Here is a 23,697-nt window from a genome sequence, read left to right as displayed (position 1 = left end):
ATCCCATGTCTATTTAGCAGAGACTGTGGGCGTAGGTTCACCTGTGGGGCCAATGAGCTCCCTTACCATGGGACCTTGGTCTAATTTACAGTGCAAGGCACTGCTTCCTCCTGCTGGTACCAAGTCCACTAGAAATCAGTTGGTCACCCCTAGGGGACACTGTGTCACTCTTCTTCCAGGGACATGTCCTGCCGTGCTGCTTGTTACTGTAGCTCAGTGCTCACAACTGTGTGAGATTGTGGAGTTCTTTTCTTCTCCAACAAACTACATGGCACCTTTCAGTACTATGAAAGCTACCCAACAGGGAAGAACCTCCTGGTTATTGCCTAATTTTTCTGTGTCCTGTTACTAAAAAGTGTGATGCCTTTGGCAATAGGGTCTTATTAGGGTCTCACCTGGTTACAGGGCAGAGAGTAAGTGTGCAAATCTCTACCATAAAGGGGACAACTACAATCACCTCGCCTCAGGGAACACTGTGGGAGAGGGGACGGGAAGAACCTAAGATCCATAGAAACAGTGTCTTCTAGACATGATAGAGATGCTGCGACCATAAACTCAAAGCAGCTGTAGATGCCTGCAAGAGGCCTGCATAGGATCAAACCAGTTAAAATTCGAGCTGGCATTGGCGGGAAGGGGTGGGTAGCACTTACTAGCAACCACCTCTTACTGAAGAGATCTGTCAGTTGATGGTTTGTGGGGGAGTGTTGGTTTTCCTTTAGGGTGTGTTCCCTGTTAGGTCTAGCATAATCAGTGGTTGGAAATACACACACACACACACATACACACACACACACACACGTGAGTGTGTATATGTTCAGCACAATCTGGATAGAGTAAATCAGTCTAGATGGAGAAAAGAGCAAAGAAAACATTGAGAAACACATGGTAAATGTCTTTCAGTCAGGGCGGAGCAAGATGAAGACCCCAATAGATGGAGAAGGCTTGCAGTCTGGTAATTCCAATCCAAATCCCAAGGTTTAGGAATGTATAAAAGCAATTATTAGAAAGAATACATTGGCATAGTGAGGAAGCTTTGAAGAAAACAAGAGAGGGCCTCTTACCTGCTTGATTTAAAAACATATGTTCATAGAGTCACTTGGACAGATTCTTAGATGAACACATCACAGAAAGTCAATATGGGCAAAAGCAGGCTATACCCCACGTTTCCAGTTCAGTGGCTGATAGCATTGTTTTTCTTTCCTAGGAGCTGCCTCTGCCCACATTTTCTATTTGATTATTAGTTTCTCACTGATTTGTAAAAGCGTGTCACATATTAGAATATTATCACTTTGTCAGTGAGACATAGTTTGGTAAGAGGAGACACTTGGCATTCTCATCATCCTCCTCTGGCCTCTGCAAACACACCAGTAACCACCCCCACATCCACGTGCATACACCATATATATTAAGACTACCTGCTTTCTGTGATATTAAAACTACTTTACAGTTTCTACTCTTAGGTAAGGGTAATATATTTAGAAACTAGTGAACTCTTGGTTTTATAATATAAATATGGAATTTATTTTAACATTTTGTTTAAATTAAAACAAAAAACAACCAAGCATAGTTCTTTTGAGACAAACCCATTTTGAGTTTGCAAACATAAAGCCTGGGAAGTGGGATGGAACCTTATCTCTCCACTACTCACTCTAAAACCCACCGGTGGATTAGCTAAGTGAAATAGCTGACCAGATGGCTAGCCGTTGCCATTTATTTTGGACATTAGTACCCTTATTTGTGCCATCCTCTCTGTCTGAAACAATTTTTCACATTTCCTCCATATGGTTGACTCTGGACTTTACAAAACAGAATGGGGTTAGAGAGACAGATTAGTTGCTCTTCCTCTGGATGACAAAAGCCCTCCTGTTGGGATGGCTTACAAACTCTTGTTACTAAAGCTCCAGGGTCTTCACAACTTTACATACAAACACACACACATACACATACAGACACACACACACTAAATACATGCATCTGTAATACATGCATGTATATATATATATACACACACATACATACACACATACAGACACACTAAATACATGCATCTGTACATACATGCATGTATATACATACATACATACATACATACATACATACATACATACATACATACATACATACCAGGAACTAGAACCATAGTTCTCTAGTCTTGTTGCTCTTGCAGAGGACACAGGCTTGGTTCCCAGCACCTACATGGTGACCTATAAACATTTCTAACCCCATTTGGGGTCCAGATGGAATCCCATGCCTTCTCCTAAACAACACGAACACCAAGTACAATGTGGTACATAGACATTTATGCAGGCAAGATAGTCATATATCAAGTCTTAAAAATACAACAGTGGGGAATTCACAGCCTGGAATAAATCACTGGTCATCTACAAGATTGGCTGTAGACATCTCTACCAAGTAGGTGAGGATAAGGGATCCCTGGGTTGTCTCAGGGATGGAAGGATGCTTTTTGCTGAAAATAGTGGCTTCCCTTGGGCAATGATCACTACAATCACTGTTGATTGGAAGAGCTGAAAATGTTGGGCATTAGTGCCTTCCTATTGTGTCTGCATTTCCAGCTTTAACCTGTGGGTCAGGTTCCTACTGGAAAGACAGGACTGGGGCAGGGCTGTACTAGCCTGTCAGCCCCAGCTCTCCTGCTGTCCTCTGTGCATTATTTCTGTTTCCTGTCTGAGAGAGGACTTCCTGTGCATTCTTGAGTTTATGATTTTCTAAAATGATTCCAGAAACCTGTGAACCACAAAACTGACAAAAACCTGGATCATCATGTTCTTATGATACGAGAAAACCATCTCAAGGAGATTCTCACTATGGGTGGCCCGGAAACATCAGCCTAAACTCAAGCCTCTAGGAAACTAACGGCTACTTGCAAACTGGTCCTCCATATTCCTCAATTACTCCAAGGAGTGGGGCCTCCTTTCTAGGTTTTTCACATCTCCGATAAAGTCTACTCTCCCTCCCAACAGCATGTCCTCAGTATTTGTGCATTTCAAAGTGAGAGCAAACAAGATGAGAGCAAAGTGAGTTCCAAACAAGATGGAACCAGCCATCCTAGAGGTCTCAGCTTCCTGAGGTCCCAGTGCCTACAGCTTTCTCAGATGCTGTAAGCCCAGCTCAGCTCTCAGCAGTGATCTGCAGCCTCCCCAGGTGAAGCAGAGTGTGACTTCCTGCAAACCAAAACCCTAATACTCACCAGTGAGGACTGGGTCAGGGGTCAGTGATGTCTCTTGGGCCATGGCTGGGCACCTGCACTCCTCCAAATGCAATTGGGGAGTTTCTAGTTTCGTTTCTCTAAACCTGGGTGGTGATGGCAAGTAACAGCCTGGGAGGAAGTACAGATAGGTATGGTTTCCTTGTCGATGCTCAACTCTCACAGTCATTTAAAAAGTGCTCTAGTTTATTTCTCAGCAGATGTAATGAAGACCCAGGCCCAAACTAATGTAGGGGACGAAAGGGTTCATATGACTAACAGGCTTCAGTCATCATGCAGAGAAGGAAAAAAGCAGGAGCAGGGAGGCTTTCTGGATGCTTCCTTTGGCTCCCTAACCCTGCTGTGCACTACAGCACACAACCACCTGCCCCGTGCTGGAGCTGCACACAGTGGCCTGTGCCTCCCTCCATCAACCCACAGTCAGGAAATTGTCACACAGGCCACTCTGGTGGAGGGAAGTATGGTGACGTCTCCTCTTCCCACGTGTGTCAAGTTGACAACTCCAAAAAGCCATCAATCAGCTTGAGAAAAACCACAGCAGACACCCCGACCGCGCCTGTGCTTAACTTAAGAAACAACTGATCTGTACCTGAAACTGGTAACACACCCTTTTGTCTACGCAGGACTATCTTTAAATGACACAAAATCAAGACCCTAAACTCAGGTGTCAGGAATCTTTACTTAGCTCCCATGGGCTACAAAGCACCATAGGGATGCAGACCTTTCAGTCCCAGGGGGCATGCACTCTAGGAGGACAAAGGGCAGCCTGTGTCTGGCAGAAGAAAGGCAACTCAACGGGGCAACATGGACAGCCTGGGCAAAATGACAGGTCCTAGCACAGGATGGTAAGGGCCTTGATAGGTTCTGGAGACGTCCTTTCTCACAGTGTCAGGAAGAACAGGTGAGCAAGACCTGTGCTTCTGAGGAAAGTGTCTACCTTCCAAGATAAAGACCAGGGAAGTATGGGGGAAACTGACACAGGGGGGACAGAGGCCTTGAAGGGAAATATCCCATATACACTTACTCATTGAAATAGTGTATTAAGCTTCTACTGCATGTTATTTTGTGTGTATTTTAGTGTGTGCACATGTGTGCCATGACACATAGGGGAGTTAAGAGTCCCTTTAAGTTACAGCAATTTTCTTCTATCAAGTGGGCCTAGGAACTAAAGTCAGGCCGTTGTGCTTTGTAGCACGTGTCTTTACCTGCTGAGCCAACCCTTTGGCCTATAATTAATATCTTCAAAGACAAACAACTATTATAGCCACAGAACAAAACAGGATTCTTTAAAGGATTCTCCCTGGGCATGGTGACACACACCTTTAACCCCAGAACCTGTGAGACAGAATCAGGTCAATCTCTGTAAGTCTGATGTCAGCAGGGGCTATCTATGAGACCTGTCTCAAACAAACAAACAAACAAACAAACAAATGAAGGAATCCTCAAAGAAAAGAATGCTCTTAGAAACAAAGCAGCAGGGGCTAGAGAGATGGACCAGTGGATAGAGCACTAGACGTAAGGACACAGGACATGATTTCTCTACTCCTCAGGACCACATAAAGTCAGGGGTGGGCTGTGCACCAGCAATCTCAGGACTCGAGGACAGAGACAGGGAAACTCTTCAGCTTGCTGGCCATCCGGTCTAGATGAAATGCAAGCCAGATTCACGGCAGACTTTCTCAAGGGGACAAGACGGAGACTGATACAGTGTAATATCCAATGTTCATACTCATTCATAAATACTAAGAGAAAAATATCAGAGAATACAATGTAAAACATAAAAGCAGGCACAGAGCCACAGGCATGCAACAGACGAAAGATGGAGACACGGAATGTGAACTCAGAGAATCTGAATCTGGACCTGCTCTTGAAGAAGTGCTTTTAGTTGTTGCCTTAGTGCAACACAGATGCAATACTGACAACTCAGTGTTACTTGCTAACGTGTTTGTCCAATACATAGAGTAACAGTTCTCTAATCAGTCTCAAGGCCTGCTCAACAGGAAGGACATCATGTTTGGTCCTGGAAACCCAGCCATGTACTCAGGGCTAGTGAAGTCATGGATCGTGGAGGAGAACCGACAACTGTACCTTACTAATCCAGCACAACCCCTGACTCCACTGTAAATGTGTGCCCTTACTCCCATGCATGAGTGCAGCTCTCACCCTACATGGAGGAAACTTCTCTTTGCAACAGGGACAGCGATCCTTATAGCAAACCACAGCACTTGCAGAGCCCAACCCCAACTAAGGCATCGCACACCACCACTCCTACACCTAAGGATCTCTGTGGAAGAAGCAGAAAGACTGAAGAGCACATGAGCAGGAAGTCTGCTGTGAGATTGTGTCTCCTAGAATCCACAGAGAAGCTACAGCCAGGAAGTCTCCCCAACATGGCTGCCAAATCACAGGCTGATGGAGGGACACCAAAGGACAGGCTAACGTGGGAAGGGAAGAGCCCAGAAGGCCTCAACCCTCCACAAAGAACCACAGATAACCAAGGAGTGCTGACAGCAGAAGAGATAAGTCTTCCCCAGGGAAGTACACATCAGTTGGTCATCCAAGAGCACGGTGAGAACTTGAACATACAGGAATCATTACACAGACTGAGCACGAAACATTTATGTAGGAGTGGGTGCTCTGGGGCACTGTGGTTTCTATGATGTTTCTAGAGACCATGCAGCAGGATAAAGATAATACAAATGTCGAGTGCTTAAGAGGTGGATACCCTGCCAAACGGCTTTCATTCACAAAGTCATTGCCAAAATACCAAAGCGAAACATTAATATCCTAAAGTATAGAGTAGTAAAGTGGAGAACAGACATTTTCAAGCATATAGTCTCAAAACATTTAGTTCTTTCTTAGTTTTTGTCTTCAAAAGTTATTGTCTCATCTGCCTGTGGAGGAAAACAAACAAACAACAAACAGGGAGAAGGGGAAGTGTAGGCTATGAAATGGAGAGTGCTGGCCGTGGATGGACACCAGGTAATGCAGATCAGGATTTCTGGAGACCTTGCTCCAATGATGACATTGATAGAAGACGATATTTTGAAAGGGACCCTAAGGAAAACAGGCTGCTTCACAACGGTCCCTTTTAGACAAAACAATCTACCCCAACAGTCAAGTTTCCTCGCTTCATTTTAGTGACTTCCCTGAATCCTTATATCACTAGTGTGAATGGCTTGCCATACCCACCTGCAGCTTAAATTGTTGCTTCTCCTTTTACTGCCATTCCTTTCGGGTTACATAACACAATTTTGACTAGCTTCAAGACTCCCTTTACTCCTATCTCTACTCTGTACAAAATGTCTTTCTTCTTCCTTCCTTCCTTTCTTCCTTCCTTCCTTTCTTTCTTTCCTTCTTTCCTTCTTTCTTTCTTTCTTTCTTTCTTTCTTTCTTTCTTTCTTTCTTTCTTTCTTTCTTTCTTTCTTTCTTTCTTTCTTTCTTTCTGTGTTCCTTGTTTTGTACACTCAGGCACTACAGGGAAACTGGAAAGTTTCTTGTCACAGTGTGTTCAGAATGGCCCCCAGCTGGAATGGTTAATGGGTCAATGAAGTTATAAATTACATGGGAGGATGAAGGTGTTGCTTTGTGGTAGAGTGAGTACCTCCATGCAGGAGGCCATGGGTTTACTCCCCAACAAAGAATACTTTCAATTATTGTGCATAAAATCAGCTCCTACACAGTCTCCAGACACCTGCCCATCATTTGTAGTTGGTAATAGCCAATGAATTGTCATTTACAATTTAACATCAAGTTTGTAGGTAAAAGATATAAAAGTTGGTCCTATGGAGCATAAATTGTAAATAATAATGACAAAAACAATTTAGAAACGTACAAATTCTATTGTAATTTTACATTAGTATATAAAATACAAAAGTTATAAATTATACAGTGGAAGGTACATAAAATATATTATTTACGGGTAAAGTCAAATAAATGTAATAACACGTGATACTTGGTGCATACGAGTGTCCTCATTTTGTTTCTCACCTAAGACATTAAACATCATAAAACATCAATACCCTGAACAAGCGAAACAGAAGCATTAGCCATTATCTCATTGACAACTGATGTAACTCCACACTGATCAGCTCACTTCATAAATGACTATCAGATATAAGAGTTATATTATTTTTTTCCGACACTTAGTAAACCCACATTGGCAGAGGATTTCCTTTTCAGGCATGGTCCCAGCTTCATAACCATAATCCCATGTTAGTTCTGTTCTTGCTTTCACATACCTACAAAGCAGAAATAAAAAAGAATTGTAAATCATGCTAAATTACTCCACAGAGAACAACCTTGAATATTTCAATTTTCATATTAACAAAATCAACCACCCTAAAGTCAGCTTATTCTCTCCACATTGTCTACCATTCAAAATAATCTTTACTAAAAGTAGTCATTTGACTTTTATATTGAGTCTCTTAAAATCCTATGTATGAAGGAATATCCATGAGGAATGGTGTTTTGCAAACATAAAGGCTGTGGCATATAAGCAAATAGGATAATTCTGACTTTAAAGAAGACACGGGGCATGAGCTTATTTCTTTTCTTTTTATTTTTTTTTCTTTCTTTTTTTCAGAGCTGGGGACTGAACCCAGGGCCTTGCGCTTGCTAGGCAAGCGCTCTACCACTGAGCTAAATCCCCAACCCCCATGAGCTTATTTCTTATGTGGGATAGCTTTCTTTCTAATTGCTATTTTTACTTCAGGATATAAATGTTTTCCTTTGGGTGTTTTGTCAATGACTTTGTGAATTAAAGCCATTTGTTATCTTTTTCTTTAACATTTTTCTTTTTGTATTTTTCTCCTACATTTTTAAGAAGAGTAGAAAATCATCACTTTTTGTCCAGTGTGATTTTCTTGTGGTCATTTTTTTTAAAACATGTGTCTTTTTTTTTTAAGGCTTATTTATTAATTTTATGTATGTGAGTACATTGTCACTGCCTTCAGACACACCAGAAGAGGGCATCAGATCCCATTCAGATGGTTGTGAGCCACCATGTGGTTGCTGGGAATTGAACTCAGGACCTGGGGGGGAGGGGCAGTCAGTGCTCTTAACCGCTGAGCCATCTCCCCAGCCCTCTTGTGGTCATTTCTTGAAAGACCCCAGCTTAGCAGCAGTAACGCCATTTTGCAAGGCTGTACTTAAGATGACTGGTTCAGGGAAAGGTTAGAACACTGAGTACACAGCGGCTGCCAAGCAAGATGTGTATGGTTGAAGCTGACATGGCAACAGGGCGACTGCGGTTGGCGCCTGACAATGAGAAAAAGCCCGGGGAGGTCCCACACCCTGGTGGGGGGCCGGAGTCCTTTTACGTTTCAGGAAGGTAGCTAGAGGAACTTGCCCCTGGGCTAAACCCTTACCACATTAGAATCCACCAATTATATCCCACAACCATACATCTGCTTCTGTATGCTTCTGCTCCCAGAATCCTATAAGCCCATCCTTGGTTCCGTGGGCGCGCCAGTCCCAGTGACTAGGCCCACAGGTGTCTGTGCCTGTGTATCCGACAATAAACCAAATCTCTTGCTGATTGCATCCGGTGGTCTCGGTCTGGTCATTGAGTTGGAGGACCTCCATCCCGAGGGGAAGTTCTCCCTGAGAACTTTTCATTCTAACACCTCTGAATTTGGATTCATTGTTGTGTAGCGCTGTGAGCTGGTTATCCCACCTCTAGGAGACTTGACAGTTAAGAGACAGATCCGTTTAGATCCAAGAGGAACCTGCAGTAAGAAGCTAAATAAAACACACTGTCCAAATGGAGGCACCTGCCTACCTTCCTTCCATGAATTCAACTGTGAACATGGCATATGTAAAAAATCGTTGTGGGCCTGAATGACATGGCACCTAGCTGTCCAAAATGTGTTCCCTGTGTAGGTACTTGCTCATCTCCGCTGGTTTCCTCAGACCTTTCCACCTGGCTATGATGATCATATGATAGAACAGGGTCTTATACACTGACCCCTTTCAGGATAGTTGGCATTTGCCCTTTCCTAGAAATTCATGTGTAGTTGCCATATGTATTTGATGACCAGTGTCCTAAAACAGAGTCAATCACTTGTCATTTGTCTTAATGCATACAGTTAGTTCCACAGCAATGCCTGGCAAGCTGTCTCAACGCTCTGACTATACCTTAACTTTGCAATACTCATCCACTCTTTGACTGTGCTGGTGGTCAAAGCCACTGCTTTGTATATGTTGGGTGCTTTAACGTCCCCACCCTACAGCTACTTCACTTAAAAGTACTGTCTAGCACATGTCCACACCCTTTGTTTCTTTATAAATACAACTCTCTTACATTTACTTACTAATACTTGTAAATAATTCTAAAGATTACTAAAACCTTACATGAGACTGGGAGTAAATCTGAAGTAGATAAAAACCATTACCCTAAAAAGAAGTAAAGGTCTAGGTGAGGCCTTCAGTCCCAATCCTTGGGAAGCAGAGGAAGGTGGATCTCTGTGAGTTCAAGGCCAGCCAGAGCTACAAATTAAGATCCTATCTCAAAAACAACAAACAAAACTCCAAACAAACAAACAAACAAAAACCAACAAAACAGAACAAAATACCTGCGTAAGCAGAAAAGCAATAGGGGTGTACGCAGAGGGACCCACAGATAAGAAGTAACTGAGAAAAATAGTGGGGAAAATGAAATGGATTACTTGACTGATGGGTAGGAGGGTACAGAGAAGCAAGTTAAGAAGCTAACCATTTAGCCAAACCTGGTGGTACACACTAGTAATCCCAGCACTCAGGAGGCTACAGTAGAAGGACTAAGAGTTCATGGCCAGCCTGGTGGTAAAAGCCCATGCCCCTAATCCCAGCACTTGGGAGGCAGAGACAGGAGGATCTGGGTTCAAGGCCAGGTCTACAAAGAAACCCTGTCTTGAAAACAAACAAACAAAAAGCAAATCAACAAGAACAAAAAAGTTCTGGGTTATGTACTGAGTACCAAATCAGCAAAGAGTAAATGGCAAAACCCTGTCACCAAAAACTCACAAAGCTAAATGAATCTCTCTGCTTTCTACAACACATACAATTACCTGGGGTAAAAAGAAAATGTTTCTACTTTGAAGTAAGTCAAATTATAAAACTACATATTGAAGCTTGCTTTACACTATATTGTATACTATATTGTTCATGAGCATGCACAATAACAATTAATTCTGTTAATCAAAACAAAAGAACACAGCATTCTCCTTCATGTTTCCTGAACTGAATTATGTAATCTGAGGTCTTTAGCTCCTTAGGAAATTAATTTTAGATGAGATTAAAAATAGAAATTCCAACCACTTAAATTTTTACTGAATAGTTAACAGTTTAGGTAAACTGACTATTTTATGATAATAGATGTTTGGGGCTATGTTGCATCTTTTCATATTTACTATCTTAAAAGCCACAGTGCAGCATTAAATTGTATAAGCAAAATAACCACAAACCTGTTGGTGAAGAAGGCCGCCAATGGGAAATTCCTGTCATGGGTTTCTACAAACACGTTCTGCACCCAGAGATTTGGGTAGCAACTGTGCTGTTAAAAAAAAAAAATTAAACAGGGGTTAGACACAGCATAAAATTTAGAAAGTATGTGAGTACCCTTGTTTCCTACACATATCACTGATTTTGCCTTTCTCGGTTCAAGCAATATGCAATCTACCACAGTTCTTAGCAGTGTAATTAATAACAGGAACTAATTTAGTATAGCCATTCAGACATCATGTGATAGAAATACAAAATAGAACCCCCATATGGGGATTGTTTGTCAGTACTTAATGTTATTATAAATACACTTATCTCCTGACTCATCAACACTACATTAAAAATATTCTGTATATACCATCTGCATAGATATCTATGTGTAAGATTGTTAATAAATACTGATTTTTAAACAGGAAACATTTGGAAATAATCTCAATACCTGCCTATTAGGAACTAGTTAAAATTGATACAATGGAATTCTATGCAGCATAAAGGGAGACACATGCTAACAGGAACAATCAGGTCCAGTGAGATGGCTCAGTGGGAAAAACCAATAAGCCAGACAACCTGAGTTTGAACATACATGGTAAAAAGAGGAGAACCAAGTTTCCAAGTTATTCCCTAGCCTCCACACATGCATGTGGCATGTGTGTATCCCCTTCCCCCACATACAAAGTAAATAACTAAATAAAAAATAGGAGGGGACCAGGAGCTCCTGTATACTGATACAGGATAAACGTCAGGATGGTACTGTCAGCCCAAAGGTGAGTAGAAGAGGTATCTCAGTCAGTAATGTAGTTGTTATGCAAGCGTGTAGACCTCATGTGAAAATCCAGGCGTGGTGGCACATGCTCATATTAGGACCAGAGCAGTAGAGGCAGGAGGATCTCTGGGGCTTGCTGGCCAGACAGCCCAGCCTGATCAGTAACTCCAGGTCATCCGATAACCTTGTTTTAAAAAACCAAAGTGAATGGCAGTGAAGGAACAACACCCATGGTTGATTGACCTCACCTCAGGCTCCCAAATACACAGGCACTCATGTGCAAGTAGGCTGCCACCCATGCGAGCGTGTGTGCGCGCGCGCGCGCGCACACACACACACACACACACACACACACACACACACACACACACACACAAAGTGAATAAGCTATATAAAAAAGAACCAACGCCATACATGTATTTACTTGCATTTGCAGAGCTAAAAAGGAAAGAGAAGGACGAGAATAAACAGGAGCCGTAGAATGAGGCAGGGAAACTGGCAGCGTAATACTTCCCAGGAGAAGGCTTTAACTGGGCAGTGAGTGCCAGGCCAGCCAGGGCCACAGAGAAGACACTGTCTCAAGAATGTAAGGTAAATAAATAAATCAATGGGGAAGGCCCTGAAAACAAACAAGAGTGTGGCAAGAGTTTAACACAGAGCGTATGCAGCATCATCCTCACATCCCACCTGAAACTGCCGGAGACATGTATAAGCAGTTGACTTGTCTCAGCACAGCCACATAACCTCTTTCCGAGGCTCATAACGTAACGGCATCTCAATACGCCCTTCCATACTTCTTAGCTGACCACTGTTTTCTCCACACTGACGTTTATTACATCACGAGACTCAGAGGCATCAAGCCCCTACAATATCCTTGTATATGTCCATCATTCAGCATCAATGATGATTATTTCTATTTTTTTTGCAACTTATACAACTGAGTTTGGAAATCGTGTATATTTATACACTCGTGAGCGTGTGAAGACATGCATGCACATCTGCGTGTGTCTGTGGAGCTGGAAGTCAGATGTCAGACAGTGTCTGGATTGCTCTTTGCCTTAGTTTTTCATACTTCATAACCCTGTGTATGTGCATGAGGAAGCCCCAGGACAATGTTGGGTACACAGTTCTATCATGCTTTACCATCATCCCTGGAAACAGCAGCTCTCACTGAAACTGGGCCTAAGCACCCCTCTGCCTCCACTCATGAGTGTGCTGGGATTATAGGCCTGCAAGCTTTTCACGTGGGTGCGGGGATCCAAACTCAGGTCCTCATGTAAGTTTGCTGAGTCATCCTCTCGGCCCTGTAATTTCTTTGGTTTTATGGTTTTTGTTTGTTTGTTTTTGTCTTGTTTTGTGTTTTAAAGACAGGTTCTCACATTGTAGCCTAGGCTGGTCTAAGACTCAGAAAATCCACCTGCCTCAGCCTGAGAAGTACTGGGATGACAGGTGTGAGTCACCATGCCCAGCATGTGAGTTCTCTAACGGAAATGTTTGCTGTATGGTAAGCACTTCCAAACAATTTATATTAATTAGTATGACCCTCAACAAAAAGATTGTCACTCGCATATCAGCATCAGGAAACCGCACACACGGGTACACAGAGGACTGATTCTGGTAGTCTGTTCTGTCTTTAGAATCTATTAATCTTATCTTCCTGATACCTTTTAAAGAAAAGAATGCTTAAAAATAGGAATCTCAACCCCGATACTCACATTAAGGAAACGGCCCACATTTCCTTCCTTTGAAGCATCCAATAGAAACAGACTCTCCTTGCTGAGCTGCACCAGGGAAGCAGATGGAGTCTTTGTCCTTTCACTTGGCAGCTCCTCCCTGCACAAGACCTGCTGGCTCTGAGAGGCTGCAGGCTCTTCCTCTCGGGACGTTTTTACGGGGACTTCAAGCACTTTTTTAGTGTTCTTACTATTCAATATGGCTGCGTGCTTACACCCGTATGCTGGGGAAGTGTCTTCTCTACGGGTAGTTGTATCTATCACATCTGATTCAGTCAGCTGCTTGTCTTCAGAATATCCAACTTGGCTTGACCTTAAGTCCTCTGGTAGACATTGTTAGGAAGGAATTGTCAGGACATGTAACTGGCTGAGTAATAGTGCTAAGGTTACTTTAATTAGTACTAATCTCTGTCACGTGTTAAGGCAGGCATTGTATAAATGACAACACTGAGTCTGCACAACTAGGGTTACCTGACCTTACAGAGAACTGCTGCACACACACGTGCCCAGCTTCTGAAGCCGCTCTTCCTTCTGCCGCATCACCTCTGTTAAGGAATCTACATGCTGCTTCCTCATTAATGTATTTAATAGCAAATCCAAAAAGAATGACCTTCTTTTCATCAACTCTGGAATCTACATTTAAGTATATTCTAGACGCATGTAACAAAGATGCTAGGCCTTTAACATGTCATAGTCCTAAGAAAACTGTCAGGAGTTATTTTTTTCCCTAAACCCCAGCAAAAACAACTGCACTTCCAAGGGCTTGTACATATGAATGTTTGGCGTCTTTACTAAATGACCGGTCAAAAACTGTACTTTTACAAACCAACAGAGGTGATGGGCTGTTTAGTCAAGTTTCGCATCCATAATGGAATTAACTGTCTGTGAACATACAAAGTATGAATTCATGTCAGACAGAATAAGTAAATTCATGTACTTAAAAGAAAAAAAAACCCACTCATGCAATATAATCCAATGCCCCTCACCCCCAATTACACTACAGTTAAAACGTTGATCTTAGGCAGATGATATGATACAGTGGGTAAAAGTACTTCTTGCCAAGCCTGAAGTTCTGAGTTCAATCCCTGGTACCCCACATGGTGGAAGGGAAAAACGGATTCCCAAAAGCTGTCCTCTGATCTTGGCATGCCATGCCACACATAGGTGAACATACTTTTCCTTCAAATAAACAGGTAAATGGGGTTTTTTTGTTGTTGTTTTGTTTTGTTTTTTTAAGAGGGGAGAGCAAAAAAAATCTTTGAAAGTCTTTTTCTTTTTTTCTTAAAAAAAAAAAGTTAATGTCCAAGAAGGCAGGAGCAGAATAGTGGTTACGAGAGCCTGGGAAGGACTGAGGAAGAGGGGGAAGAATGAGGCTGTTCCTAAGTGTATGGGTGCAGTTGGCGAGGAGGTGTAACTTCTAGTGGTCCAGACAGCACAGTAAGGTAACAGTGGTTGCAATAATTAATGGCCTATTTCCAAATAGCCAATAGGGAAGAAATGACAAGTCCCTGAGGTAAATGATCATTATACAATGTATACTGAATGCCACACTATACTAACAGATATATGCAACCGTTAATTAAAAATATTTTTAAAAAGAAATTATATTTCCTAAAAATAAAGACTTCTGGTTTAATCATTATCATGTGGATCCTGATCCTACAGTATCTATATTTTAGCCAAAGATTTCTAATACTTTCTTTGAGCTAAATGATGTTGTTATTTGGACTGCCTGCTACATGTACTTAGCAAATGACACAAACGGTGAAAGAGTCAAAGCAGCCATGCTCATTATGGCTCATGTGTATTAAACGGTAAAATAACTATTATTAAAATGCTCTTTCTTAAAAGAACTTTCCCAGGAGGAGCAGCCATACCTCCACCAATCTATCTTTCAAACACTAGCTGGGGAGTTTGGGTTGTAGATTAAGGATATGAACCAGGAGAAGAGGCTGCAGTGGCTGGCCTGTTCTCGGAACAGGACATCCATCATCCATATCTCTCTACTGAGGGATCCACTGAAATACAAAAGTTCAGAAACCCATGTCTGCCCACGTTGTAACATTTATCATGCAGAGACTGTACTCTGAAAGGCATATTCTGTGGAGGGAGATTTTATACCCTCACTAGCATGACACTGAGCATCCTATACAGTGGTGTGGACTGAACTGCTAGAGTGATGTATCTTTAGGAGTCCAAAAAAAAAAAAAAAAATCTAAAAGCCACAGCCAATACCCGTGGACCATGTAGTCAGAGCCCGTCCACTCAACCCCTCTTGCCATACAGTTGGCCACTGCTGAAATCAGACCGGAAATCTGTAAACTCCTATAAGTTTAGGACTAATCACCAAGAATTTGGCAGTTAGATGGTCTCTGTCGTGACTATTCCATTACACTAATGTAGAGGGAAATAGAAACCTGTAAATCAAGGCCTACAGCTTAGAGTCAACAAAAACTTTATTTATGGACACCTAATTCTCAAGTGTCATGAAATATTATGCACTGTATGATTTTTTCTCAACTACTTAAAAACATAAAAAACACTTTCACCAATCACAATTAACATCTGGCAGACCAGATTTGGAGTACAGTTTACCAATGTTCACTGGATAAATCCATCAGTTTGTTATGAAGTGTATGGAAAGGAGCTGTAGATTTAAATAAAAGGGACAGAAAGGTAGGGAGGTGGGCAACCATAAAGAAATGACGCCTACCGTGAGCTCTCCTAGCTTTAGAGTTCAGGTGTTCTTGAGCTGGTTTAAATCCATTCTGCTCTTCTGGGGCAGCAGAATCTGAGCAAACGAATCCCTTCAAAGAAAATGAGAGAGACAGCTGTGCTTTCTAAGCCAGGAAAAAGTACTTGGCAGCTGGGCCTCTTCACAAGTATGACTCTTTATAGAGCACATATAGTTGGTTAGATCTGAACAACCACAAAGCTGGTGTTATGAGGAGCTCTGACGTAAGTGGGGCACACGGTGTCACATTTTGAACTGTCTATTTCTAGGCACATTAGTAAGCTACAACTACATTAGTCAAGATATTATTTGGGCTAAAAACATAATAAATTTGTACCTCAGACTTTTGAACATAGCCTGTATGTTCAAAATAACAAAACAGAGCCTACATAGTATTATGTAGCATAAATGTTTTGGTAAAGGTTAGAAAGGTAAGACAGTGGTTGATGTCCTGGGAGAGGCATCTCTCTTGTTTTTCAAGATAGTGTCTTGCTATGTAGCCCAAGCTGACTTCAAACTCATGATCCTCCTCAATTGTCCCTCCCCAACAAGTACTAACACTGCAAGTGAACTCATGTTTTACCATGTTTTTCTCATTGTAATGAAAAACATCTGTCTGGGATTTAGGTCTTCTAATGACTGAATGACGCTGAGTTCTTGAAATATTTCTATTGTTCATTTCCCTGAAAGGAAAAGAAAAGTTACTCTGTGTATCACCAAAAGATATAGGTAATATCATTAGCTCATAAGCTTCCATTATTGTTAGAAATTAGTCTAGGGACTGGAGAAAGGGATCAGTGGTTAAGAGTACTAGCTGCTCTTCCAGAGGTCATGGTTCAATTTCCCGCACCCACAGGGCAGCTCATAATCATCTATAACTCCAGTTCCAGGGGATCCAAAATTCATTTCTGGCCCCTGAGGGCACCAGGCACACAAGTGATACAGGCAAAACACCCATACACATAAATTTAAAATTAAAATATTAAAGAAATTAATCTATATTATACCTATGCTACTTAGTGGAGGAAGAAAAAGGTAATCATTAGATATTAATAATTTCAAAATGTGTTTTTAAACACTTAAGAGACCCTAATAAAGCTTTCCGAATAGAATGGTGATACAGAAAATTAAAATGTATACTATTCATAAAGAATCAGATGAAAGTCATCCACAGTGAACTCAGAAATGGGGCACAGATGGGAATGTGCTGACTAGATATTAAGGTAAGAATGCTGGATTTCTAGAAGTGTTAAACTTAAATTATGAGGCAGGATGATGTTGAGGGGAGGGATGGTGGAAAGAGAGAAAAACAGAGACACAGAGGTACTAACCCCAAACATTTCTGGGTTTTTACTTACACAACGGGCTCTTCGAGATCACTGCTAAACTTAGGAGGACATCCGTCAGTTTTAGGACTTTCACAGTGTGTTTGACGATCTGAACATACAACTTCTATTTTCCTCTTTTTAGAGAATGAATTTTTCACGATGTGCTGCTGCTCACTTTCACTTTCACCAATGTTAGTTTTCTCAGGAGTGGCTCTGCTCAGTAACCTTCCTGAAATAAACAGATAGTGTTCAAAACAGGAAACTACCTGGCACTAGGAGCACCTTGTTTCTAGAGAGATAAACCCACCCTACAAATTCTAGAATATATCAAAGAAAACCATACCATGAAACTAAAAGGAAAAAATCAAGGCCAACGGGAGCCTCTTATATTCATAGTAGAGATGAGTTATATGAAAGAAGGGCCAGCCAACTCTGATATTTTATAAAGATCCACAGCAACACAAAAACAAAAGGCACTCTAGACAAGACTTGTTTAAGTTTGAAATTTTAAACTCTTATCAAAAATGACCTATTTAAAATTTGTGACCTCGACCTACTATTATGCTCAAACTCAGTTTAATATTAAAATCTGTCTCATTGATGCATCTTCTTTCAAGAGTCAAAATTATACTTATCAAACTAGAATTGGTGGCTAGGCATTACCACTCATCTTCTAGGTCAGTCTCAAGTCACGTTCCAGCTCTGCAGAGACTGCCAGTGACGCTTCCTGGACACCACTTAGAGTAAGCAGACAGCTTCACTAGAGGGCTAGTCTGCGTAACAGGAAGAATGTCTAGGCAGGCTGGGTAGTATATGTGTATGTAAGTGGTATGTGACAGATTCAAGCATGACCATCTATTCTGAAGTCCCTGAACTAAGTGAGATGCTTAACGTTACTGTTTGACTCAACATTATAAACTGACTTGTGAACTTCTAGTCAGTTCCAAATACTAAGGAGCTTTAGACTGATTGCTTTTACCTGGGTAGGTGGGTCACTGGGACTTTGTATTTAGAAGTTCTCTTCCCTTACTGCATAGCACCTGTAGCTGTGGAGACAATGTGCTGCTTGAGTCTCAAGCCCTGGTGAAGTAGGACCTTTCCTTTCTGACGCACCTTGTACCTTATGGCATCTCAGCCCTTCTGGAGCCAAGGTCCAGTTGCCTGTCTCCTTTTGTACTGCCCCTACATCTTGTGGTTCTGCACCTGGCTAAATGATGCGGATGGCTCTGACTAGGACAATTTAAATACAGATGTATATAGACCCTACTTATAGGAAATAAATCTTTAAAAAGCAAATCTTTGCTTTACCTGAATAAATGCACACAAATGTCCCTTTGTCAATGTCATCCAGGCAGCGCACTCCCCAGCCCTTCTTCTCACTTTTAAACACCTGTAGCCTCACCTGGGGGCCATGCTGGATGACGAGGTTTGGACACATCTGTCGGTTACACTTGCAGAACAGGTTGCATTCATAAATGCTGGCAGGAATACACACAAGATGGTGTCATAAGGTAGTCTAAAAGCAAAATGAAGTGCATATTGCTACTTCACTCAACTAGTAATGAAACTGAGGGAAGTGGGGAAGCGTAAGGTTAGACTGCCTGGGTTGACTAGCTATAGTTTCCATTTTTAAAATGGAAATTATTTTATTTATGATTTGTGTATGAGTGTTTTGCCTGTGTATATAACTGTACCATGTGCATGCCTGGTACCCACAGAAAACTGAAGAGGGCACTGAATCCCTGGGACCAGTGTTAAAACAACTGAATATGAACGCTCATGTGGGTGCTAGGATTTGAACTTGAGTCCTTTAGAAGAACAGCAAGCACCGAGCCATCTTTCCAATCTCAAACAAGAAGCTTATATAACAGAGCTTAACCTACGGGGCTGTTTCATTAATACCCATATGTCAATATTTACAAGACATATATCCTGGTGCTCAGTACATAGTAAATGTTAGCTTTTAAAATATGTAAAGGAAATGTCTAGGATCAAACTCTTCCACTTCTAGTTGTACTAGTGCTATTTCTTAGTATTAATCAATAAGCTGATAATTATCAACTGTCAAGTCAGTTTCTTTCAATCACTTTTTCTTTTAATAAGTATATATCTTTACAACTATTATTGTGTGTGTGTGTGGGAGATCATGCTCATGCATGTGTCACACACACACACACACACACACACACACACACACACAAGCACAGATACCAGAGAAGGTCAGGTGCCTGCTCTACTAGTCTCTGCTTCATTCCCTCAAGAAGGGTCCCTTCACTGAGCCTGAAGGCCAGCCCCAGGGACCATGTATCTCCAGCCTCTAAGAGCACTACCCTGACAGGCAGGCATGTATAGCTTTTTACATCAGGTCCTCATGCTCTTTCAAGTTAGTTCCTCAGCCCCTTCATTTGGTTTTGAAACAGCTTTTTCCTGTAGCTCAGGCTGGTCTTCAACTCAGTACCACTCATTTAGCCTCTGCCTCGAACATGCTGCAGACATGTTTTAATGGGAAAAGGGCTACTCAGTCACTCATTTCCTGAACAGCCAGAGCTGAAGCAGATGAGTGGTTATCTGAATATACTCTAATTTGTGTGTGGTCACTGGCTTCCATTCCTAATATACAATGGTTTCAGGTTATCATTTCTTAATAATTTAGATGTTCAGTATTAGAAACAAATATAAATGAAACCTTTAAGACTGTAGACCATAGCAAAAAAAGTCCTCTTAGTGGCTGGAGGAATGGATCAGTGGGTAAAATGCTTGTTACTCAAGCATGAGGACCTGAGTTCGATCCCTAGACCTCATAGAAAAGCTGGGTATGGAGCACATATGTAGCTCCAGCCGCGGGCGGACAGCAGAGACAGTCTATCCAAAGTGGGAAGCTCCAGGCTCAGTGAAAGACTTGATCTGAAAAAAAAAACAAATAAGGTGGATAGTGACTGGGGAAGACACCTGGCCTCGACCTCTGGCTTCCACGTGTGCACACTCAGGCCCAGGTACCACACCCCCATGCACATAACGTAAGAAACAACATTCCTCATAGTTACAAACAACCTGCAGCACGTCCTAAGGCCCCTCACCCAGAAGGTATGAGTCTCTGCAGTCTTTTATATTTATATCCAGTACATTCTCCGTCAGGTGACAAGGGACATGCTTTGGCATTCTTTGCTGTCAACTGAAGACATGCACACTTTTTTCTAAAAGAAAGGCAGTGGGGACAGAGAAGTGAGAATAAAAACAAAAGCCACCAAGTTAAGAGACTCGGTGAAAGCATAAATGACATTAAAAATGGTGGACTTTTATTTATAAGAGGGTTCCGCTCAAAGAGTATATGGAAACTTCTCTAAAGACAATAGGCCTATCTGAGAAATAACACCAACCACAAACTTATTACAACTAACATAAAACGCACTGAGCTCTCTGACCGTGAAACAGACATTTCATTATATGGATTTTTATCTTCAAAATGAATGCTTTCATCAGCTCATTTCCTGATAGTCTTAGCTATGCTCTTCTACCACAGATTATTTTAATATTCCCTTATGATCTGAGGTATATTCAAGGACTCCAGAATGCTTAACATCTTGTATCAGTACCAAGGTCTATTTATTTGTGTTTTCCTTACAAACTGAAACACTACCATATGATATCAGAATTAATATCCCCTTACGTGCTTTGGGATATATATATATATATATACATGTATATATATATATATGTATATATATATATATATAGATAGATAGATAGATAGATATAGATATGAGAGAGAGAGAGAGAGAGAGAGTGTATATATATCATTATTTGTGTCCTTTGAGGCCATTATTAAGTAAAATAAACCTTACTAGAATGTACTGCCAAGTACAACACTTGACCTGATAATCAATGTGGCTATTAAGTGACTAACTGGCAAAATGTGAATAGTATGGGCAGAGATGATTCACATTCCAAAAGGGATGGAGTGGGGCATTCCATCACACAACTCCAAACAGCATGGAGTGTAATACTTATGATTTAAGCGCATATGTTTTATCATTATTATTATTAATGTACATGGCTATCTTGTCTGCATGCACGTCTGTGCACCACTTGCATGCCTCATAGCTGTTGTCTAGGGAAGGCAGCAGTTCCCTTGGCTCTGGATGTGAATTACCATGTGGGTGTTGAGCACTGAACCTGGGTCCTCTGGAAGAGCAGCCAGTGCTCTTAACCTCTAAAACATCTGTCCAGGACAATATTTTTGGACTACAGTTGGCCACAGGAACTGAAGCCTCTGTAAAGGAAGAAACTGCTTACCAGCCAGTAAGTCTACTGACAGCCATATTGATTACAGATCAAGTGTCATACCTACAATGCTTTAGAGTGTATGGGAAAAGCACAAATAGACAGACTTTGGTACTAATACAAGATGTTAAGCATTCAGGGGTCCTTGAATATACCCCTCAGATGAGGGAATAACTATATTAAAATAAATTCCCATTTTCTTTTGCTTAGTATAGCTAAATTTGCACTATCAACTATACATATAACACAAATCTACCCAAATATCTGTAAACCTACAAATGCATATGCATTACGCATCTTTAAAAGAAAATGTTTCTCAAGATCTTGATGTATCAGAGCATGTTGTCATATTCTTGATGGAATATCAGTGCAGTTGTTAAACAATAGTAGTTGCGAGCACACTTACATTCCAAAAATTCAGACAGGAATAACACTTAATTTATAAAGTAAAATACAACAAGGACAGAGAAATTAGGAACAAAGGTTCAAATATTGCTTCTCCAATTTGTCTGCTCTGTGACTCCTTTGAGTTTATTTCTAAGACCTACTTTCTTACTTGTGTGAGAGAAATATACCACCTAGCACACAGGATTCTGTGATGATGAGGAGAGTGTACCTAAAGTACACTCATCGATGGCACTGTAATGGCTATTGTAACTATGGCAGTACCTAGACGCATCCTTAGAAAAACTAAATTTCAAATTACCATTTCGGGCAGTTATGAGACAGGGTATCTTTTTCATCTATTTTAGACAATCTATCCACTAATTTTAGACAGACAGAATGGCAAACTGGAACACAGTAGGACTAGACAAATGTGTCTATATTCAGAAGATTGCTTGAAACGCCATGTTTTTCTACTCACATGTCTATGCAGCCCTCAGAACAGTCACATGAATCAGAAAACATGCTGGAAACGTTCAGATGATATGCTCGGGGCCATACTGTCGTCCTATACTTAAACTGTGGAAGTTTACTATTGTCAACCTCATTACAGAAAGAAATCGACACTGATTCCACTCCATTACTAATATCCACATCAGAAACAACTTCATTTTGCTTTGGGTGATTCCGAGTCAACTGAACATAAGTATTAAAAGAAAAGTTGTCTGTGAATAAAAAGTTACACTCCGTTTCAAGCAGGTAATGGAACACTTCCTCCATGTTTCGTAGACTCCGTCCGCAGGGCGTTCTATAGTTCACATGGAGGGCAGCGGAGTGAGAGTTTGTCTTTGCGTGTCGTCTTTGGAAGTGACATCTGAGTGGCAGCTGCAGAGGGTTTTCTCCCTTCAAGGACAGTGGTGCTTCCCTCAGACAAGCACTGGAGCACACATGGCGATGGAAAGATGCATGCAAAGGGGGCTCCTTCTCCCCCGAACCTTCAGTTTTATTGTTCACAGGGAGGAATCCTTTTCTTCCTGTAGATCTATTAAAATAAAACAATTATTACAATTCGAATTTATGTTTAACTTCATTTAAAAAAAACAACGCACACTAAGGTGACACTTACTGTGCCTTCTTGGCCTGCAGTAAAGTAGCCTAGACTCTGAGACCCTTTGTATACTCCGGAGACACTTAAAGGTCAGGTGTAATTAAGACAATGCTAGGGAGCTTAATGATAGCTGGGACTGTCCATAGGCTTTGACAGCACACAGAGAGCCGGACTTCTTTAAGGGCTGATTACGCACTTCTTCATGTGTGACTTGTTAAGTCTTTGCCTAGCAAAACTAAGGCTAGTTTGAAGAATTAGTTAAGAATTCTTTATAGTGCCCACATCTAACAATTTTTAACTGATTTTCCATCCTACAATATGTAAGACAGCTGTCAATAATACTGACACTCTGAGAACTAACAAAAGAATGCGAGACTGGTATTCGATTTAAGGGAAAAAAATCTGAAAAAAACTCTTGTATTTTGAATTCAGTTTTTAAACTTCTACAAGAAACATAAAGTTTTATTTTATTAAGGGTTTGTTATACATTAAAACAGGTATTTTATTTACTTATGTCTCAAAAACCTCCAAACACCTGTATTTTAGTGTGTAACAGACTAACCTTGCACAGGACGTGTGTACCTTCCACAGGATGAGCAGTAGCACAAATAGCAACTTCATGGTGTGCTGATACCCCGGCCATGCCTGCTAACCACAC

General features: G+C 41.2%; 1 protein-coding gene across 1 annotated transcript in view; it reads right to left on the bottom strand.

The window, feature by feature from the left end:
* Window positions 1–7,048: 7,048 nt before the first annotated feature.
* The window catches only part of Setdb2 (SET domain bifurcated histone lysine methyltransferase 2), a 31,859-nt gene continuing 15,210 nt past the window's right edge, over window positions 7,049–23,697 (bottom strand). Inside the window, exons 6-14 of the mRNA XM_032917203.1 lie at window positions 22,413–22,973; window positions 20,344–20,460; window positions 18,575–18,744; window positions 17,297–17,495; window positions 16,522–16,621; window positions 15,918–16,011; window positions 13,187–13,527; window positions 10,672–10,760; window positions 7,049–7,467 (exon numbers count right to left, since the gene is read on the bottom strand). Coding sequence (XP_032773094.1) covers window positions 7,350–7,467; window positions 10,672–10,760; window positions 13,187–13,527; window positions 15,918–16,011; window positions 16,522–16,621; window positions 17,297–17,495; window positions 18,575–18,744; window positions 20,344–20,460; window positions 22,413–22,973 — 1,789 coding nt within the window. The 3' untranslated portion in view covers window positions 7,049–7,349. The remainder of the gene's footprint in view (window positions 7,468–10,671; window positions 10,761–13,186; window positions 13,528–15,917; window positions 16,012–16,521; window positions 16,622–17,296; window positions 17,496–18,574; window positions 18,745–20,343; window positions 20,461–22,412; window positions 22,974–23,697) is intronic.

The sequence above is a fragment of the Rattus rattus genome, chromosome 12 (genome assembly GCF_011064425.1).
Source record: "Rattus rattus isolate New Zealand chromosome 12, Rrattus_CSIRO_v1, whole genome shotgun sequence".
Lineage (NCBI taxonomy): Eukaryota > Metazoa > Chordata > Mammalia > Rodentia > Muridae > Rattus > Rattus rattus.
The sequence above is the reverse complement of the archived record's forward strand: the minus strand, read 5'-3'. Positions and strand labels throughout refer to the sequence as shown.